Here is a 15,246-nt window from a genome sequence, read left to right as displayed (position 1 = left end):
AATTGAAGATGTGGGCATCAGAAGTAAATGCCATTTAAAAGCCAGAGTTGCAAATCACCAAGTTCCGCCCTCCACAGGTGGCTAAAGGGACTTGTTGAATTCAGCAGAATCTCACACAGAGACTGGGGAGGGGGCCACCAGGGTCCCCCATGGATGGAAGACATGGAGCCAGGGTCTTCCCCAGGTTTCCTCTCCCTTTCTTTCTCAGGAGGAAAGAGTGCAAATTCTCTACCTACAAAATGGCACAAGAGGCACCATGCCTGTAGCCTGGGAGGATGGTACTGAGATGATTCCCAGCCCGGTGCATTCCTTCCTGGAATACCCCGTCTCAGCCCCACAGGACAGCTCAATGACACTTCTCTGGCAAGGCTTCCCACAAGACTTAAACCATGCCTCACCGATAATAAATTACCTTAACATTTTCTAACAGTCATCCTAGCCAGCAGTTACCGAGAGCTTATTAGGGGCCAAACATTTCCCATATGCTGTGATCATTTCTTGGATCCTCCATAATTCTATGAGGCACGGAGACCCAGATTTCTTATCTGAGGTAACACAGGAAACAGCAGGGTCAGCATGCGGACTCTGGCACTGTTGGCTTGGTTATGTGGGTACAGGTTACTGTTCCCTTTCATCTCACACCTGCAAGGAGTCAATCTGGCCCAACCGCTCATCTTAGTAAAGGACAGAACTAGGGCCAGAGAGAGACAGATCTGGCTGTGGTCCCCCAGCCCCTCTGGGCTCTAAATGTGGCACAATTGGTGCTATGACATCTAAACCCAGCACATGTTTCTGTCTGCGCTCTCCTGTTGGTGCCTAAGTGGCCTGGGGTGGGAATGCATTGTGGAGCGCAGTCCAGGGCCACTGTAGCCAGGGAAGGTCTAGCCAAAGACCTAGCAGCATCCAGGGGCTGCTGTGGGGTGAGCAGGAGAGGGGGGCTTACACTGGCTGAGTTCTCACTTTCTTGCTTTTCAAGCGAATGATGATGGGGCCCACCAGGCAGGCAGCTTTCTACCACACCACACTGCTTAGAGCCACTGCTTTCTGGATTTTTACAAATCTAGTTGTCACATCTTTCTTTTCTTCCCTTATATGCAGTTAAAAACTAGAGTTTTTGTTTTGGCTTTTCTGTTTTCTTAAAACCTTTTTTTTTGCTGATCCTGGGGCTTGAACTCTGGGCCTGGGCACTGTCCCTGAGCTTCTTTTGCTCAAGGCAAGTGCTCTACCAACTTGAGCCACAGCACAACGTCCAGCTTTTTCTGAGTAGTACACTGGCGATTAAGAGTCTTACGGACTTTCCTGCCCGGGCTGGCTTTGAACCATGATCCTGAGATTTCAGCCTTCTGGGTAGCTAGGATTACAGGCATGAGACACCAGCGCCTACTTTCTTTTTTTACAAAAATACCTAATATTTCTGAGCCCTAGTACTTCTCACTTACATGTTTAAGTTTTGGGAACAGAGGGTCAGAGGCAGGAAACAAGGTTAGCCTCCCCTGTTCTCACACAGAAGGCTGGCACAGCAAGATGGCTGAGACGTGCACTTTTTGTGAGCGCTTCCTGGGCACCTGCCATCAAGGCGCTGACAGGGACAGAGCAGGCAAGCACCCTTGTAGGTCCCCAAAGCCCAAGGCCCAGGAGCATCTGACTTACCCTTGATGATGTGCCTGACAATCTTGATGGAGCTTCCTCGCATGTTCAGGATCTGGTGAACTCGCTGGCGAATCTAAGAAGGAGAAGAATAAGGAGAAAAAGGATCCTGCATCCTGGATTCACCTCACTGCTTCCCCTGAAGCAGAGCCCACAGAGGGAAGGAATTCCAGGAGTGTAGATTCACTGTCTTCCTCAGTCTCCACCTACATAAGTGGTTAGGAAGGAGGAAGGGCCAGGCCCATCCAGGACAGCCCCTCATACCTGGGGGACACTGGCATTGCAGATCTCAGCCATGATGTAGCAGATGTGCTGGAGAATGAAGAGCCCTGCGTCCAAGCGCCGCAGGTAGAATTCGTCCTCCATGTCATTGTCTATGATCTCCCCGCGGCGGACTATGTCCTGGAAACAAAGAAACACCAAGCTAAGAGAGGCAAAGAACAGCTACAAAACACCAACAGTAAGTGCATACCACAACAAAACCACCTTTTGCCCTGGAGCACCTCATTCTTCACAGACTACACAAAGCCATTTCTCCTCTCAGGAGTCAGGGCCAAGCCAAAGAGACCCACGCCTACACTGAGCCTACATCTAATTCCACTAACTTGTTCTCAAATTTATTTGATTAAAAAATGCTTAAGTGGCAAATAATAATTGCAAATATTTATGACGTGATAACTCAATACTGGTATACAGACTATAATGATCACGTGAGAGTAAATAGCTTCTGAAAACATTTTTTTTTTTTTTTTTTTTGCCAGTCCTGGGCCTTGGACTCTGGGCCTGAGCACTGTCCCTGGCTTCTTTTTGCTCAAGGCTAGCACTCTGCCTCTTGAGCCACAGCGCCACTTCTGGTCATTTTCTATATATGTGGTGTTGGGAAATCGAACCCAGCGTGTATACGAGGCAAGCACTCTTGCCACTAGACCATATTCCCAGCCACGTCATTTCTTTTTTTGGGAAGCTTTGAACCCTCTTTAGTACTTTAGGAAATACACATAAATTATGAATTTTACTCATCCTACTGCAGTGGAGCACCACAACCGACTCCTCCTAACTGTACTCGGGTCTGTTACCCCTTCCATCTCTCTCCTTTCCTCTTTGCTTGCTTGCTCTTTACTTTTTGGTTTGGGCCTTCATAAGTAACCTGTCTACAACATGCAGTGAACGCTGTCTGTTCCCAGGGTACCTGGAAGTCTTTACTGGTGCACAGGCAACACCGGGGCATGGGGACTCTGGGTGTGTACATGTATCCTTTGGCTTATGTTTTAACAGCAACAAATGTGGCAGTTTCCCCACTGTACCTTGAAAGTCCAAGCCCTAACAAATGGCCAGACTCTCTTTCCCTATCCTCCAGCACCAAAGATCTACCAAATAGCCTCTGCCCTTCTTCTCCTTTCTAGGAGAGGCTGCTGATGCTTCTGCTTCTTCTTCCTTTTGGAAATTTAAAGGCTATATAGATGTAGTCCAGATATATGCCATTCATGTAGGGGGTTTTGTGTGTTCAGATGTGGGCAATCATCACTACAGTCAATTTTAGAAAATTCCTTCACTTCCCTACTCCTCATCTTAAGGATTACTACTTTTCTGCCTGGAGAGTTCTTCTGTCCCTGCTGGAGCCCCGCCATCCACTGCCTTCCTGTCCATGGACTTGGGGTATCTTTTAAGTTAATAGTACCTTTACACTGTCCATGACCTTTTCCTGTCTACTGAATAATAGCCAATCCGTGCTCCAATTTTTGAGGACCCCAGACAAGCCACTCCATAACAAGACCTCTTCCTCACACAGCAGCTGTGCCAGTTAGTGTGACATCTCCATGCTAACATCCTCAATGTCATCAGGCTGGTCTCTGAGCCCCAGGAGCCTGGCAGGGCTTGAATTTGGTTTGCACCCAGCTCAGTAAATGGTCCATGTGGTGAGTAAGAGAAAAGAGCCATTGTGTTTCCAGCTCCCTGAGCTGGAGTGGAGTATGAGGACTGGGGATGCCACGATGTGCACACACTGGGCGAGCCCAAGCAGCAGGTGCTTAACCACGCTTCCAGTGACAACAGCCCATTTCTTAATTCCGCTGGTATTTTTATGGCCATGGTTCCTTCTGACAACCCAGGCTCTTGTCACTGACAGAGCCCCTGGGACACTGCTTTCCACTTTTCTGAACTGGAAGGACTTAGCACTGTGGTCGTCAATCTCCAACAAGAACCCTTCAGAGACTACTTAGACGCAGATAATGCACTCTTTTATTCACCCAGGGGGCCAGCCTGGAGCAACAGGAGCTACTATTCATCTCGCCCCTAAAGGCCTGTCTGTGAGGCACAGAGGGCTGCAGACAGCCAGGGCCTGATCTGCCCAGCCAACCACCACTACCACCGCCACCACCAATTCTTAGCTTCATCTAGTAGCAAATTCCTTGGTAATCAGGTAATTGAATTAATGCTCATGAGGTAATCTTGGAGCACTAGCCTGATGTCCTGGCAGCCTAAAAGACAGAAAGGTCTCTTTTCTCATACCCATCATCATAACTTCCACTCCTATGTGGTCAGCAGCAGGGGTGGGCACAGCACAGGAAAGGTAGGCTAACTCCTGACTTTCACGCACACAAAAAGCATTTGCAATGAAAGCCTTGTCGTTCTACATTGCTACAGAGTTTAACATGTTATTATACCTAAGTGTCCTTACTAGCAAAGTTAAAGAGGACAGGGAAGGGATTATTAATCCCATTGCACAAATTAGAAACTAAGGCACAAGGAGGTGGAATTGCTCGTAATTACATAATCACCAGTTAATAGAATATGGACTCCCCAAAGCACAGGACTCTTGTCTGCTCCACTTCTGATGTGGAAGTGTGTACCATGATGCAGAAAATACAGAGTCCTGGCCCTACTAAGTGCTGTGGCCAGAATACCACCCTAAGGATGGAGTTAAGGCAGGGAAAAAGAACAAAGTGAAAAGAAAAAAAAAAAGGTAAATCAGGGTAAGGGAAAGCCCTTGTTTTGTTACCCAAGTGCTAACTGTCTAATAAGGTCACAGAGACACAGGAAATTAGAAAGGGACCAGAAAGTAAAGGAATGTAGTGTTACACAGGTTAAAAAAAGAATTTACTGGAGGCAAGAGGATAGCCTGAGCCCCAAAGTTTGGGACAAGCCTAGGGTAATAGTGAGGACTGTTTGAAAACAAATAACAATATTCCCCCAGCCCATAAGGAATGAATGAGAGGGAGGGAGGGAGGGAGAGAGGGAGGGGTAAGCTACAAGCAGTAGGGTCTAGTCAGGGCAGGTTGGGAGGGTGTCCTGGAGGAAGTAACTTTTGGTAAGGCCAGGCTCATGAGGTAGCATGCAGGAAGGCCTGATGGCTATAGCGCCCCTGTCATCAGGGGACAAGCTTCAAACCTCTACACATCCTGCTCACTAGTGCCCTTGGCCCTAGCATGACTGTACCTGCCCTGTCTTTTCTGGCCCTCACTTTTCCTCTTGATCATCTTCACATTCTCTGTGCTCTATCACACTATATTCAGTCTATCACACTCTATTCAGCCTAACATGTGGTGTTCCTCTTGCACAGATCCTTCCCTGAAATCCGATCCAGCAGATCCGATTCTCGTCTTTCAAATGCCCAGGTCTTGGGTTTGCACTGACACAGCACTTCCTATGACCTGCTTTGTACTGGTGATTCTGATGTGTGCTTCTCTCCTGTGTGGAGTATTTACTGCTGACTGGGTTAGAGGAAGCTGAGTGCCAGCCAGTGTCTACTCACTGTTTAAGGGGAAATAAAAGGTGTAGGAAGGTCACGCATTGTTCTGACAAGAAACAAGGAAGTGAGCAAGGTCGGGCACAGTTCCTGAGATGGGAGTCACCTTTATTCTCCATTACTGTCGTACTGTGTATGTATTACAAATGAATTAATGAACCTCTGGCTCTTTTTCAGGATTTCAAAGGCATCAGGTAAGACAGTAATCGTGGGGTAAGGACTTGTATAGTTCTTCAGGTATCTTTAAGAGAAATTCTAAGGGTGTATGAGACTCCCAGACACTGTCAGTATAATTCAACTGGTGCCCCTGGCTAGGATTCAGTTTCTGGAGAACATAAAAGTGATAGGAAAATTGTGAGAATTAAAAGATTGTGACAAGCTTCTCCCTAGTCTCTACCTTTCTTGGCAAAAGGTTCCCAAACTACAGTCTGAGCTCAACTTCTCTGACAGCTATACTCTAGCGGTACACAGTGGACCTGCTCCTACCATGCTACAAGGAACCCAATGACAGCCACTGATCAAGGAGGCAGGTGGGTTTTCAAGTTTTGGGAAGGGTCTTGTGAATGCTGGGAAAGTACTCTAATACTGAGAAATATTCCCAGACACAACTGGCCCACACAGAGCTGTAACTTGTAGCCCACTGTCCTTAGCCCACGGACAGTGAACTGATCACCAGTACTTCTTCTCAGAGGTTCCTCCCTGTGTCCCCCCCCCCCCCCCCCGCCCAAGCCTGACAGCACCAGAGCATGTAGACAGATACGGAACTTCTCTGAACTAAAATGCAGAAATGCCACAACCCAGTTCTTCTGTCACAGTGGGACAGAAGTACAGCAAACAGGATCAGATCTTAGCTTTACACTAATTTTCTAGTGCCCTTAGGCAAATCAATCAGCTTTCCTTGGCCTCAGTTCCTTTGCCTGGTAAGAGAAGCCTGAACTAGCTCATGCCAGAGGCCAACTCCATTCCACCACTGTGTCTGCAGAGATGAACTGGAAAAGGGGTGTGAAACGATATTGGAGCTTGGGGGGAGAGGGGAGAAGAGCCCTGAAATCAATTATCATGACTACCCTGACTGAAGGATAGGAGTGGAAGTAGGCTATACTTGAGCTCATACTCTAGAAGGTTCCTTTTGGCTTTGAAAATCTGCAGCAAATCTGGGGCAGAGGCACCTTTCTCTCCAGAGGTAATGAGTTTTTGCCTGTACACAGGTACATGGATGTATTGAAGCTGATCGCTGTGCCGCTCAGAAAAGCCGTTGCAAAACATGCCTCAAGCTGGGGCCACGCATGGCCACTTCAATGGGACTCGTGCAGTCAGCGAGACTATTTGCTCCTCCTCTCATCAGTAAATCAAGCCTCCCATAAACCAAGCTGCAAATCCTGGGTCTGCTGTTACACCAAGCAGGCCATTTGGAACAATTTGGGCATGCAAGTGCTCTTCGAATGTGAATACAGTTAATAGGGAATGAAAGGGAAATTCCAAGAATCCAATGACCTTAAGGATGTGCGTTTATCTTACAGGTTGGATTGCATTTGAAACGGAATATAGACTTATGGGTTCAAGAGAGTATTCTACATAATAATTCATTCTTGGTCTACTCTGAGGGTGGTTGCCTTCTTGGCAAAGCAGGGAAGCTGGGCATATGCCTGGCAGAGCAGCTGCTGGTACCAAGAATGTACACTAAATATCACTTTCAGGTTTCACAGACGGAAAACCAAGACAGATGACATAACTGCCATGCTTTCAGGTGGTGGCCTGCATAGAAAATGCTTCCCTAGTCTAAGGCCTTTTCTCGTCATCCTTTTGCCCTTACCACAGTGGACTAAGAAGAAGAGTAACTAACATTTCTGAGTCCTTTAGAAGGTGCCAGACCCGGCCCTACTCATGCTTCCCCACAAAAAATCCCCAGAGGTAACAACTATTACTATTTCTACTTTTCAAAGGGGAAACTGAGGCTTGAGAGATAAAATCTCTCCTAAGGTCATAAGGCTCATGGTGAAGTAAGTGGTAGACAGAACAGAAATGCACAAATTTGGTTCCAAACCTGTTCCTTTCATAATTCAGAGGAAGAAAATGTCTTAAGTTCTAGGGTCCTTTTCCAAGATTAACATATGAGCAACTCATGGGGATTTTTTTTTTTTTTTGCCCATACTGGGGCTTGAACTCAGGGCCTGTTTTTGTCCCTGAGCCTCTGCGTGCTAAAGGCTAGCACTCTAACACTTAAGCCACAATGCTATTTCTAGCCTTTTCTGTTTATGTGGTACTGAGGAATCGAACCCAGGGCTTTGTGCATACTAGGCAAGCACTCTGCCACTAAGCCACATTCCTAGCTCCTCAAGGGGACTTACATAACTATAAGATCACATAGTTTCTTGCCCTGCCTCCTTCCTATAAATTGAAGAAACCTGAAAAGAAAGGGGGAAAAACAACCCCACAAAACTGCAGCTACAACAGAAAATTCCACATGCAATTTGAGTTGAGAAACAAAACACTCTGATAGGTTTTGTTTTGCTCATTCCATAAGAAAGGCTAAGAACAAAAACTGAGATGGTAATTCAGTGAATGGTGCAGTAAGTAGAACAGATTGCAATTCACAGCAGCACCAGCCTGTTTGGGGGCTGCTAAAATAAACAAATTCATCTCCAAAGATAACATGGAGATGGTACATGTCAAGGTGCCAGTACTGCACGTGTGTGTGTGTGTGTGTGTGTGTGTGTGTGTGTGTGTGTGTGTGTTCCCCTCACTGCCACATCTCTACTTTAAATGTTAATCTGTCTTGGGGAGCTACCAAACTGCCAGCTTCCTGCTCTTCCTGCCTCTATCTCTCCTGGCAGTCAGCTGCAAGCCCTCCAAGTGAGCATGCGATGCGGTTTCTAATCTGCTCCTGGATGATAGAAGGGGACAGCCATAGGGGCTTCTGTGAAGCTAATATGAATCCTTCTTGTTTCAGTAAGAGAGAATGTGACTCAGCTAAACATAAAGCCCCAATGACAACGTGGCTACTGTGTCTGTACTTGTGGGCCAGAAGTGCCCACATCCAGAAAGAAATACCAGCTATTTTCAATTCCAAAGCATTGGGAGGAACCATGGGGTGGGGTGGGGTGGAGATGAGGAGGTAAAGTCACTAGCCAAAGGAAACCTTCCCCTAAAGCTTCTAACATAGGAGACTGTTCCAGGAGGATCTAGAGACTGTAAATCTTGGTCAGATGGGGAAATGGAGGCTGGAAACCCAGTAAAGAGATTTTTTTGGAGGGAATGCAAAGACGATGATCTCTCTAAACCTCTGGGACTAGAGCTTTGCTCACAGTGCAGACTGACTATACTTCAGGCCACTTTACTATGATGAAATGTGGCCACACTCTACACAGGGCAAGGCATCTTCCCCTACATACAAGTCATGTGTGCCAGACATGGCATTCAACCTGGGCTTTGGCCTCATAGAACCAGGCTACCTTCATCACAGGGCTGTGACTTCATTTCTAAACATATTTAACATCTGCTCCCTAAAAAACAGTACAGACTGCTCATGTGAAGATCAACAATATATAAGTCAGTCTTGAGAGATTCAGAGCATCTTTGATAGCAGTTATGAGCAGGAAATGAGGGTGAAGGAACAGAAAAAGGAAAATCTGTCTCTTCTAGTGAAGACTGAGTTGACTAGGGGCAGAGACAGACAAGTATGCAGGCCCAAAGCACTTGTGATAATAGCTATGACTTATGGTTCCCTCCAGGAACTATGCTAAGTGATTTAAATGTATTTATCCTTCCCACAACCTCACAAGGTAAGTATTAGTATGAGGAAACTGAAGGAGGGCATTTAAGTGACTGACTTATGATTTGTGGCTTATGACTATCTGGCTGGTGGGGAGGCAGAGCTAAGAGTTTCTAGCCTGGACCCAGAATACCTGATTTTTTTTTTTTTTGGCCAGTCCTGGGCCTTGAACTCAGGGCCTGAGCACTGTCCCTGGTTTCTTTTTGCTCAAGGCTAGCACTCTACCACTTGAGCCACAACACCACTTCCACCTTTTTTCTATATATGTGGTGCTGAGGAATTGAACCCAGGGCTTCATGTAGCAAGGCAAGCACTCTGCCACTAGGCCATATTACCAGCCCCAGAGTTCCTAATCTTAAGGGAAGGCTTAAGTGCACAGGGTGTGCTCAAGGTACTGAGATGAGGTACCTGAGGCTTTCTGTAGAAGGCTTTCTGTAGAAACTGACCACGAACACTACCAAGCATGCACTTACTGACAAATCTGTATGCTTAAACCCTGACACATATGGAGGGATTAGCCAGCTGCAGGAAAGGAATGTGGGGGAGGTGGTACAAGAAGTATTCCAGGCAGAGTAAACACAGTGGGCAGATGTCTAGCAGGTTTGAGGAAGCACTGGTTCTGAGAGGCACAAGGGCAGAATGGTTTTAGCCTATCATGAGGGATGGGGCTAGCAGAGGCCAATGATAGGGTTTTGGCCACAGGCTGAAGTTAACACAGGCCCTGTGCTTCTGTGTGTGGGTGGGGAAGTGGTGGAAATGACTTTCCATTTTAGACACTCCTGGTTATTGTGTAGGAAATGAATTGTAGAACATACACCTAGAGCTAGAGACATTAGTTGGGAGGGTATTGCGGTAGATGCCAGCTGCCTGAAATAAAGAGCTGGCAGTGAGGTCAGGGACAGAGGACAGGCTGTAGAGATGTAATTTGTAGGATGGATGCCTGGTGGGAGGTGGGAGTAAACAGATGGTGCCCAGGGGCTGAGCTGGCCAAACTGGCGAATGGGGAAGAAACTACCCAGGGTTCAGGCAGCAAATCTAGGTTTAGACTTATTGAGCCTTCAGAGCTCATGCTGATGTCCGGGGCAGCTGGCTCTGAGTGTACAGAGATGTGGGAGGTCCGTCACATAGCCTGGTCCTAGCAGACCCTGTAACAGGCCTGGGAGGTGGGAAAAGAAGCTCCTCTGTTGATGAAAGAGGATCAGAAAGGCAAACAAGTGGCTCAAGTCCACACTGCAAGGCAAGTGACAGATGTAGGTCTAGAACTCAGGTCCAGTGGCTTCTCTCAGTAGGAGAAAGGGTGACTGGGAAGTGAATAGGAAAGAGGCAGGGGAGGGTGAAAGGGCACAAAGCTGAAATTGTGGTGTCAGAGAGGGAGACAGGAGAAAGGAAGAAGCACCATGATGTCTCTCTCTCTCCTGAACTGCACTAGCTTCTCTACTGGCAGTGAACTCTGTTCTGGAAAACGCCTGGTCTGAGAAAGCTTAGGAACGACTCAGTTAAAGAAGAGCTGAGAGAAACTCTCGGCAGGATTCTCTTTATAAAAGCTTGCCTGGGAAGCTTCCGGCACAGTTAGCAGAAGAAATCAATGGCAGCCACACTTCACTGTCTGCATCCTTACCTGGTGCTTCAGAATCATGCACCCTCCACGTTCATCCCTGCGCTTCCTCTCCTTCCATACATATCTTAGCGTGAGTTCTGTATGTGGAGGAAACGGTCAAAGCCTGCTTAAGATATCACATCCTGTGGATATGGTTTCATTACAGAGTCCATCTTTTTCTTTCCAGGCAAAAGACGGGAATGATTTAACTGTGGCAAAATTAGCATGCAATTTGTAAGTCATTATGGTGCAAAGTATGTGGTGAGAACACTTTATTGAATAAACCTGCTGAGTATAATTTTCCCAGGAACTAAGAAAGAAAAACCTCTTTCCAAGGCTCCCCTCCCTCTTTCAGAAATCCCTGCCAGCATCTATCTAATTATGTCTTTCTTCTGACAGCCAGAAGCCGGGCAGGCGGGCTCTGCACATTTAACCAACAAGGATCTTAGTATTTCCTGGGCTTCAACTTGTTTGGGGGAGCCTGGTGAAACCTGCTGAGACAAGCGCCCTGGATATTTACTGATCATAAGGACTGCTGCATACTAGAAGAATTACACAGTCTCTGAAAGTTCAGGTCACAGAATGAGCAACAGATAAGGTAATCTGACTAAATTATATGCTCATGTGAATTTACCACAGTGAAACCCTTTTCTATAATTAATATACTCTAAATAGTGAAAAAAAAAAAGGAGGATAAGATAGGCTATAATAGAGGCAGGCGTCAGTGTGAGGGGTGGGGCCAAAGACAGGATGAATGAGGGTGACTATGGTCCAAGTACTCCACACACATGTGTGAAAACAGGACAATGGAACCTGCTGAAATTGTTTTAAGAAAGGGGAGGCAGACAGGGTAAGAGAGATGGAAGGGTTAAGTTTAACGGTATACACTGCATGTATGGAAATGTCACAGTGAAACACCATTCGTACAACTAATGTATGCTAATAAAAATATTTTAAAATGTTTGGCATGTAAGGCTGAGTTCAAGCTTCAGTACTGGCACACACACACATACAAAAAGTTCTGGTTAGATCTTGCTAAGCAGGACCACTAAGGTTACATTGTTTTGTCACAGCCATGGACTCTCAAGACACTGAGCACAGAATGAAAGCAATTAGGCCATGACTCAAGATGTAGACTCTTGGCTTAAGACTGATCAGATAGGTGCAGTAATATGGCGTGAAGGGAACAGGTACAAAAATCAGTGTGGACTCTTCTAAGCATGAATATTTTTCCTTGTTAAATACAATGCATGGCTATCTAGGGGTGTAATTCAGTTGTAGAGCATTTGTCTCGATGTATGTATCAGGTCCTGGGTTCCACTCCAGCACTGGGGGGTGGGGGGTGGGGGGTGGGGGGAGAGCTACGACAACAAAATCCTAGAACACTGCCAGAGTTTCATCACTGTACTTAAGTATTTGCAATGATGGGTCTCAACTAAGAAAAAACAAATGTGAAGGCCTAAGAGGTCAATTAAGAGAGAAGGTGGAAAGCCCAGGACTTGTGGTTTTCCCTGACAACAAGGGCACATACTCATTTCCCCTGGCCTCTCATTCCATCAGGCTCCACCTCAGGGTAGAGGTCCTGTGAGGATGACAAAGAGAGACCTAGACCCAGAGAGAGAACAAAATGATGACCAGCTATGGAGTGATGGGAGGAGTCTTTAGGTATGGTGACCACTGAAAACCTCTATGAGGAGGTGACATTCACATGCACACCTGATAGTGACGCACCAGCGAGAGGACCCAGGGCTTATATAAGGGGCTGCAAAGGAGATGAGAGTTAGATCACACAAAACCTTGCACTACCAGAGGGTTAGTACTGTGTCCATGTGGTGTGTGTGGGTGGGTGGGGGGGGGTATATGCCAGGGCCGGTGCCTGAAGCTTCCATGTTTAGTACTTCTCATCACCATATTGCTACCCAAGTAATTTCTCAAAGTACACAAATTCAGACATCTCCCTTAAAAAACAAACAAAAACCCTCAACATTTAGAAAGGAGAGAGGCGGGGGCAGGGAAGCTATCTACTCACAGCTGGAGACAGGGAAAGGCTTGGCTCGGTGGTACACACTCCTCTCACCCTGCACACCTGGAATGTAACTCCCTTCTCCTCCCTTCCCATGGGGACTCTTGCCTACCTCCCCCCTTTGTTATTTTTTCCCTAGACAGGCCTGATCAGTATCTTTTAAGGATCAGTGCAAATGTGACCCTCAATCTTGTGTGTGTGTGTGTATGTGTATGTGTGCAGTACTGGGGCTTGAACTCAGGGCCTAGGCCCTGTCCCTGAGGCTTCTTTGTGTTCAAGGCTAGCATTCTATCACTTGAGACACAGAGCCACTTCTTGCTCTTTTCCAGTAGTTTATTGGAGATAAGAGTCTCATGGAACTTCCTGCCCAGGATGGCTTTGAACCTCAATCTTCAGATCTCAGCTTCCTGAGTAGTTAGGATTATGAGCATGAGCCGTCAGCCATCCAATAGTCCCTTAACTTTCTTGCTCAAGGCTGACGCTCTACCACTTGAGGCACAGCTCTACTTCTGGCTTTTTTTTTTAAATGGGTGAATTGGAGATAAGAGTCTCAAGGTCTTTCCTGCCTGGGCTGGCTTTAAGCCTTGATCTTCAGATCTCAGCTTCCTGAGTATCTAGGAGGATTACAAGAGCCTAGCGCAGGCCTCATTCTTTAAAGGGTAACCCATACAATTGTGGAGAGTGATCCTTGCTATTCCTTCCAGCCTGCCACAGCACCACATTCCTGGGCTCATTCTTTTACTAGCACTTGGGTCTCTTGCCCCCAGCCAGTGACTGTCACAGTGCCCAGTCAACATTTGCCAAACAACAGGATTCTTTGCAGTTTTCTTGTCAACTGCAAACCACCGACATTTGTGCTATGCTGAGAGAGATTCAAGATGCAAGGGGAAGGGTGCCTCTGAGACTCTGATAATGTCAATACATGGCCCTACGGTCTTGTTTGTTGCAAGTATGGTTTAGTATATATACGGGATATTCATTCATTACTAATCTGATGGTGTATGCCATCAAAATGCTTGAGAAATAAGCATTCCATTCAAGTTGTTCAATTCATAAATAATAAAATAATGCTTTCAATTATTTGCTGAGGTACCAGTTGGTGCAGGGCACCCAAATTTAATGTGGGTGAGGAGACAAACTGTTTGTGACTGAGAAGAGAGGACTGCGTGAGGGAGAGGTGATGGGGGGGTCATGTTGTTCCGAGTCACTTCACACCTGTGCGGTGGTTTCATCTGCCAGGATGGAGCTGAGGGCTGCCGGCACACCCTGCCCACAGACTCGCCCCGCCCCGGCTCTCTGAGCAGCACTGTGGCGGCTGAGCACTAATGGCCTTGGAATGTTTGCCAGTGCCCAGAAAAACAGCCTTGGCATCCAGGAGGCAGATGTTTGTCAGGGAATGGCAAGGCCAGAGCCTGTGGCACTCAGCCACCTGGCGAGTTCTTGGGGGAGCAGCTATCGCCATCACTCTTGTCAGTGCTAATCAATTTCACCCCTTGTCAGTGTTGGTAATAGATAATCTTTTGGGAGGAAGGGGCAAGCTCCCTAACAGCTACATATAAGATGCTCTCTCATAACCAACTCCTCTTTCTTGGTCTCCCTCAAGACAAAGCCTCATCCCATATGAAGTACCATCCCTCTGTTCTGCTGGGGTAGCGGGTAGTGGGGTAGCCCAAGGAAAAGGCTACTTGGCTCACTTAAGAGTGACACAGGCATGTCAGCAGAAACTAGAACATTTACCAACAGCAGCAGCTTCTACTTACCAAGAGAGGCACTTTATATGCTTTGTGGTTAGTCTTTGAATTCACTGAAATGGAGGTATTATTATTCCCATTTTGCTGATGGGAAGATCAAAGCTTAGAGAGGTCAATTCAACTGTTCCAGAGCTCAGAGCAAAAGCACAGCGCACCCCAGCAGATCACACTGAAAACTGCATTAGAGCTGGGGCTCCAGGGGCCTTGGGGCTGTTCACATAATTCAAGGGGGATTTCTATTTGTTTCTGATTATCAGTTGGACAAAGAAAAAGGACACCTCACTCTATCACTTCACCTATCACTCAGTGCCTCTCATGTCCAAGTTACTGCACAAGAAAGAAAAATGGAAAAGGAACATTTATTCAAAGGAATGCAACAGAGGAGTGGGCTGTGCACTGAAAGAGTTGGGGGTGGGGCATGCTAGATAGGATGTGAAGTCCAGCTCGGCCTTTAGGGACTCTGCCTTTTATCTTGCAGGGCTATCTTTGTACAAAGGAGAAAGTCCCAGTCAATCAATTCAATCAATCAGCAAACATCTGAGCACTTTCTAGGTATAGAACACAGGAAAATCACAAGAATGGAAAACACAGTTATCATCTACCAGTCTTCATAAGTGAAGGAGAAAGGCTGGGCAGGAGGAGGTAAGAGAGACAGGCAACAGCCACATCACAGGGACTGGCACCCAAACTGCAGCATGGCTGGAGGGCAAG

General features: G+C 46.8%; 1 protein-coding gene across 3 annotated transcripts in view; it reads right to left on the bottom strand.

Moving 5' to 3' along the window:
* Ctnnbl1 (catenin beta like 1) overlaps positions 1-15,246 on the bottom strand; it is a 153,828-nt gene that overhangs the window by 8,266 nt on the left and 130,316 nt on the right. For all 3 annotated transcript variants that reach the window (XM_048349167.1, XM_048349168.1, XM_048349166.1), the window contains 2 exons: positions 1,912-2,049; positions 1,651-1,723 (listed from right to left, as the gene is read on the bottom strand). In XM_048349167.1, the coding sequence (XP_048205124.1) occupies positions 1,651-1,723; positions 1,912-2,049 (211 nt within the window). The remainder of the gene's footprint in view (positions 1-1,650; positions 1,724-1,911; positions 2,050-15,246) is intronic.

Source organism: Perognathus longimembris, chromosome 6, assembly GCF_023159225.1.
Source record: "Perognathus longimembris pacificus isolate PPM17 chromosome 6, ASM2315922v1, whole genome shotgun sequence".
In the NCBI taxonomy this organism is placed as follows: Eukaryota; Metazoa; Chordata; class Mammalia; order Rodentia; family Heteromyidae; genus Perognathus; species Perognathus longimembris.
This window is presented reverse-complemented; position numbering and strand designations above follow the sequence as displayed.